Here is a 6,907-nt window from a genome sequence, read left to right as displayed (position 1 = left end):
ACTTTAGCGCTCAGCTTGACACTTCAGCATTTGGCTTGAGAGGATATTCAGTGAGCTTCAGAGTTCTGCTTAATTCTCCTATGCCTTCACAGCTATGTTTTTAGAGAATCTTTATGAAAATTTTATAAGACCACCCATCAATGAAAAGATATTGAAAATGAATATATTCTGAAACAGGAAGAAACAAGTCTTTTCCACAAAAGACAACTGATAGTTTATTCAATCCCAAGTGGATCTCTGTTCCCATGCATGTGTAAACTACATTAAATTGACTCACACATCCACACCCCCCACACACACACACACTACAGAGAGAGGGGGGAGAGAAAGAGAGAGAGAGAGTCAAAGAGACAGAGGGAGAGACACAGAGAGACACACACACACACACACACACACAGAGAGAGAGAGAGAGAGAGAGAGAGAGAGAGAGAGAGAGAGAGAGAGAGATCATTACTAAACGAGAAATAATGAACTTGACAGTAAGGTGAGGGTTTGCTGGGGGGAATTTAAGTAGCAAGAGAGCATGGCAGAAATGATGTAGCTACAGTATTCGCATATAAGAATCATTAATTAAATTTACTGTATGAAGATGAGGAAAAAATGAGTTGTGATACCTCTGCCATGAAGAAAAAAATTTCATCATTTCTCTGAAATCACAGAAGTAGTAGCTATTCTTCAGGATGATACAGATTTTGTTATTTTTTTCTTCATTAATCATTCAAAAGAAACACGCTATTCTCTGATTTATTCCCCTATCAAAAATAACTGTCGAACATATTCTACCATTCCATAGCTCATGGCTGTTTTGAGATAATAGAATGCATCTGATTTTAGATTTTCATCTTAAAATTATGTATTCAGAAGATTTGAGTAAAACTATTGCCTTCTGTGTTCGTTCCTCATTTTGAAGTACTGATAGTCTGCCTTGTTTATGACATTTCTAGTCGGTTGTTGAAGACAAGATTCATTTTTTGAAGTCCAGTGGAAAACAAATGTTAAAATAAAATAGTTTCTTTAATATAGTATTTGTTTTTAGATAGGAAGACTTAATTTAAATCTAAGCCATAATCTTCTCACCACATATTTTAGTAGATGTGCTCTGTTCTTGAAATTGAAATAGAAGTTAGAATAGAATATCAAACTGTGAAGGTAAGCACAGTTGATCTTAGATCATGGGTCTCTCAACTGTTCAAGAGTTTGAGCACAGGAGTTTCAAAGCTGTTCAATTGTACTCTGAAGTACCTGCCAAAGCTTGTTCTCATCCACAGATAATAACATACCCCGATGTGCTGGACTCAGCATGACTCTTTCTCTTGATTATTTAACAAATGACTTTTATTTTGTGTAATCCAAGTTATCTGAATCTTGGATTCTTTTTTTTTTCCCTAGGATCAACTGAACTGAAAACCAGACACCAAATCAATCTATTGTATAAGGTCTATAAGAAACAGTCACAACTATTTTAGAGTTAGTGTATTACTACTTTCTTTTTCTTGAAAGTGGCTGACTCACTATGAAACTGTCTTGTAAATATACTTCTAGTTAAATGTCAGTGTACTGTCTATCAAAGCCCTCATTAGAATTCAGTAGCTATGTTCTGTCCATTAAAACATCAGGACTAAGATTCTGATTAGTACTTCTGTGATAATTTCTCTATTTCTTAACACGTACAAATTTGTTTTACCATAGCTGTAGTATATCTGCAAAATGACAACAATGTAAGTTGTATATTGGGCTAGACAAAACCTAATAATTTCATTTTGAATCATCTATGCAGAGTGAAGCTTCCACTTTGGTTTTATATTGGGAGCACATTTGTGTTTTAGCATTCTAGTCTTTGTTCTGAGTTATATCTTCAACTCCAAATACTCTTCAACAAGATATGAGCATACATGGGTGTGCTGGCAATTGATTTCATGGTCATTTCCTCTTTGTGCCTAGTCATCGGCAATGACAGTTTACTTCGATATGGAGCTTTACTTTAGCCACAATTTCATCTTTAATCCCTTTGACGTTCACTTACTATTTCAACATATTCAGCATAGCATGCATTTCTGACATACTCTTTAGTGGTTTCTAAAAAAACAATAATAATAATAATTCTCAGACTCTCCCCACTACTGATAAAAGCTGCCAAGAAACACCTAAGGTAAAGAAAAATATTTTCCATTAGTAATTCCTTTAGTTTTATGGACCCCCATTTGTACAGAATGTGTCTATAAAATAAATGGTACATTGATAGTAAATTGATACTGTATTTATGTCAGGAAGTAGCAAGTCTGATTTGAGAAATATCCCACAAGGCATCACTGGTGTGTAACTATTTCTTGCAGTTAAAGGGAGCAAAGAGTCCATATGTAGATAGCTCTCTAAACTCTATGGAATATGCCTTCCATATTTATTAAACTATAGATTAAAAAAATACCCTATTGAGGGTTGAGTGAGTGACCAATTTACAGAGCATGGTTTTTAATTGCTATTTTCTTGATTCAAAGTGTAGAAATAGAACCGTGAAACCGGTTTGTACTTAAAATAATTAAACCATTTTTTACTTTCAGAGTCCATATTAAATGTAGGACCACAATTGACCTTATTAAATTTTACAGGAAATAAAAGTACTTCCAGACTAGAAAAGGACCATATTTATCTTCATACTTAGAATAATGTGAGAGAGTTAGAAGCAATATATCATTATAATTAATATGTATTTAGAATTAAGTAGCAGTGTAACCCCTCATTCAAAAAAAAACTATGGAAAGATTTTAATACTTATAGTGTTAGAGTAGACATTGACTTTGATAGAGTTGAAAGGATGCATATGATTTCATCGTGTAAGCACTCCTTTGTGAAGTAACCTGGTGAATATATTTATACATTTAAAATATTAGTAAATTTTGCAGAATCTCAGTTCAAATCTTGAATGGAGTTAAGACCAGACTCTCTTGGCCGTCTCATAGTAAAGACGGATAACATCTAGATTCACTGCGTTGAACGAGGAGTACACTCTCCTCAGGTAATGGATGCTTCCTTGTTAGCACAATCAGACTGAGTAGATGTAGACTGTTCCCCCAACCTCTCTGTGCTTTTAGCCATACACAGGAATGCACCCTGTTATGGTGTTTAGAAATGATAAAGCAGCGTCGGGGAAGCTAAGATGTTGTAAAAGGCTTGGATTCCACTTTATTCCTCAGGCTTAGAACACAAACTGAGAGTTATTCAAATGAAACTCAGTTCCCAAACCTCAGAACTGGAATAAGACAGCACAAGGCAGATTCAGACAGAGGCACAGTCCCAAAATTTGCACAAGGGTGGAATCAAGAAACACCATAGAACATTTGGGGACATTATAATATAATAAATTTAAAGATTAAATGAAAAACATATATTCCTTCAAATAGTTTATACCTTATGTGTTTAAAAATCCCAATTAACCAGGAATACATAGACGAGGTAATTTCAAAGTGTAGTACCTTAATGTTCTATTTCTTTTTTACATAAAGCCCCCAGAACAAGGGAATAAAATATTCCTTAAATAAAAGTTTAAAAAGCCCCAAGAAGTTATAAAGAAAATGAGATTTTGGAAAATATTAAATTATTAGTATTGTATATTACATATTGATGTTAACAGTAGTTTTAATCTTGATGGTTTCATAAAATTTTCTCATCATAAGATCATTGTCTAGTGAAGTTCGTGTATGCCTATCTGTTGCAGCTAATAGTATTGGTCATTTAGGTATGTGCAAATCTTCAGGAGGCAAAATACGTTGCACTTGTCAAAGAGTTCTACCAGGCCTGCTTTTCCCTCACAACAGCCCTGTGAGGTAGGCAGGAAAATCATTACCATTTTCATACTGCAGTTGGGGACCCTGAAATTCAGAGACCCTTGGGATCTCTTCAGGGGTCAGCTGAGTGATTCCTTCACTTCTTTGGCCTGCTACTATGTATTCTCTTGTAAATACCACATGTGCAAGGATGAACCGGGGAAGCTGAGAAGGAAGAAGGTGGCTCAAGAACAAGAAATGCTACAACGTGATCAAACTAAGCGACATACACATGACGGATGACTATCTCGAATGGATATAAGTGAACCATGGTGAAGTATAAACGGGTCAGGAAAAAAAAAGACAACCAATTTAAGGTAGAAATGTACTTTTTAAAATGAAAGGGAATAAAAACAGAAAAAGAAAGGTTTTCAATGTTTTATGCATGATGAGGTTTAGAGTTTAAATCGAAACTTCCCTGACGTATCTGATGATCAGAGTTCTTTCATTCTATCAATTTGAATCGGGCATCTCCTGTTAACAGAACGTACTATGGGTAGGACAGAGAACTTTGTCTCCGTGCTGAGAACAGTGCATGTCCGGCGCACTGAAGTTGCATATGTCATAGTGCAGGCAGCAATTCCCCGTGCTCCATCAGCTTTGTGTGGAGAAAAGAAGTGGGGAGGGCTGAGGAAAACGGGATATTCAAGTCCATGTCAGAGTTGCCTGGAATTTAAGGGGTACTTCATGGATTTTCAGCAAAGGAACAGGATAATGAGATCTGTTACAGTAACAGACTAGGGGTCTGGAAGTTCTACCCAGAAAACAGGAAAGGAGGCTGTGACTACCTCTGTACGTGTCCATGTTCAGTGCAAGGGCCTGACAGTGATTTTAAACCTCCTTTGTTTAATTTTGCTTTGGAAAAAATAAGTCACAACATCATGAAATAAATATCCACTGTTTGGCTTTGTTCAGTTATTCTTAATTAAACAGTACCATAGACTTTATTGAGCGTTTGAAAATATATACAAGAAACAATAGCTTTTTCCTCTGTTATCATTATTATTATTATTTAATAGTCGACTTTCTTCCAATTAAATAACCCATTTTTTGATCATAAAAAGGACACTTGTTTCTACAGGAGCTGTGTACAGCTTGCTCAGTTCCAAGTACTGTTTCTGCTCGACTTCCTTGTCATATTGAGGTCATATCTCCACTTGGTCAGGAAGCAAATTCTACATAGCTCCAAAAAGAAAAAAAAAGAAAAAGAAAGAAAAAAATAAAAGAAAAAAAGAAAGAAAAGAAAAGAAGAGAAAGAATTAACCCCCTAAGTTGTTCTTTCAGATTCTATTTCTCCATAGAGTTCAGCTAACTTTTTAAACTCAGGCCCCCAGTCTCCAAGGTAGTGATAATCCTGGTCTGATTGCGTGGTTGCAGAGTCCAGTGAGCTGATAGATCCAGCTTCTGACCTCTGACCCTCGTAGGCATAAGTCTGAAGAGAGTCATAAGGGGGTACACTGGGGTCCAGGTCTGCTTCTGCCAGTCTTTGCTTAATAAACTCCTGAACGTCTATGCTCTCCAGGGTGGACAATGTCTGATGTCTAGGAGTGAGCTTCACTTCAGGCCGAATGTCTCTGCGGTACTTGAACTCCTCTGCAGCGGAAGGATTTCTCAAAGCTGTGATGTCGAAGGCCTCAGTGTCTTCCTCGCCTCCTCCCTCGTCATCATAAGTCACCACGTTCTCTCGCACATCCTCCTCTGAAATGATCAAGGGCTCTTTCTTGCTGCGCCTCAAGGTGATAAAAAGGACCACAATGGCTGAAGGAAAAATGGAAACGGGATAAAGTTAACAGAAGAATTCAGCTCCGGCTATCAGTACTTTCCAGTTCCAATTTCTACACCCTCTAGAGTTTGTAAAGCAACACCACCTTGATCTGAATCAACTACTGAATAATACCACAGACTGTCTAAACCTCAACCATCATTGTAGATTTGCCGATCTCTGAAACATCAGTGTTCTCCTTGGCTAAGTGTATTTCTTGAGTCTTACCACAGTATAAACAATAGCCTTCCATTGCCTAGTGTGATCAAAAGAAAATGGTACAAACTTTTGACTGGAATAAACACGTTAATAATTCACAAATAATCATTTTATGTAGATTCGCAGAAATCAGGAAATGGACCTATAAGTCTTTCTAACCTGAGAAGGTTTGGTCCTTTGGAGAAAGTTAATGCAGGTTCATTATGTATGGCTTCTCTTGTATTCTGTGCCTTTGACTTACACAATCAAGTGCTAATAGCTGACCTTTTTCTATAAAGCTTCATGATAATTTTACTTTGTTTATACACAAGTTGTTTTATATAGAAAATGTTTATTTTGTGATATTCCTCATATAACTTAGGTTTTCCTCACAGAAGGGCTGTGGTTCTATTCAATCGTAAAATGAAGAAGCAGAGAGGAAGGAGGGGGAAATTGTCAAACAACCTACAGACTTACTGAGAAAGATGTGAGATGGAACTAAGAGAATAAATAACAATGTCAAGCCAAGGCTAATGGTATTTGTAGTAGGATTTCCCACTCTATGATGAACACATTGTGTGCACATGCTACTTTTTGTGCACACACACTTAGGCATGCGGTCAGTGAGACTGTGGATTAAGCTCTTTCACTGACAGTATTTACTAATGTTGCAAGCACTGGGCAAAGTCATAGAAATAAGCCTTGGTCACTTGGCTTTGGTTCTTCTCCAATGTTTTATGCCTTTATACTTAATTAAATAAAAAGGACTTAGGTTAGGCTTTGTTATAGTAATTTTTGAATATTTTATTTTTTAAAAGGAAAAGAAATAAACACAATTGCAGGCTTAAGAACACTTGTTCTTTTTAATTCAAATGCTTAAATATTTGGGTTGATCGCATTTACATAATTAAATGTGGAGGATAATATTATGTTTCTTAAGCTATGGTTTCTTATGTGTTTTATTATGGATATATTAAGAAAATATCCAGAATAAGTGTTTTTTAGATTTATGAAATGCATTTTAATGCATGTATTTTCTATTCCTGCATTCACATAAGTGAATCCCACGCATGCCTGGGCCCATGGACACTAGAAAGACAGAGCTGGAGTCCCTGTTTAAGATATA

At 36.2% G+C, this 6,907-nt stretch overlaps 1 protein-coding gene across 7 annotated transcripts in view; it reads right to left on the bottom strand.

Moving 5' to 3' along the window:
- Window positions 1–3,155: 3,155 nt before the first annotated feature.
- Cdh18 (cadherin 18) overlaps window positions 3,156–6,907 on the bottom strand; it is a 1,002,040-nt gene continuing 998,288 nt past the window's right edge. For all 7 annotated transcript variants that reach the window (XM_017591202.3, XM_017591201.3, XM_017591200.3 and 4 more), the window contains 1 exon segment: window positions 3,156–5,579. In XM_017591202.3, the coding sequence (XP_017446691.1) occupies window positions 5,089–5,579 (491 nt within the window). In that variant the 3' untranslated portion in view covers window positions 3,156–5,088.

Source organism: Rattus norvegicus, chromosome 2 (assembly GCF_036323735.1).
Source record: "Rattus norvegicus strain BN/NHsdMcwi chromosome 2, GRCr8, whole genome shotgun sequence".
Taxonomy (NCBI): Eukaryota; Metazoa; Chordata; class Mammalia; order Rodentia; family Muridae; genus Rattus; species Rattus norvegicus.
Note: the sequence above shows the minus strand (reverse complement) of the source record. Positions and strands in the feature narration are given on the sequence as shown.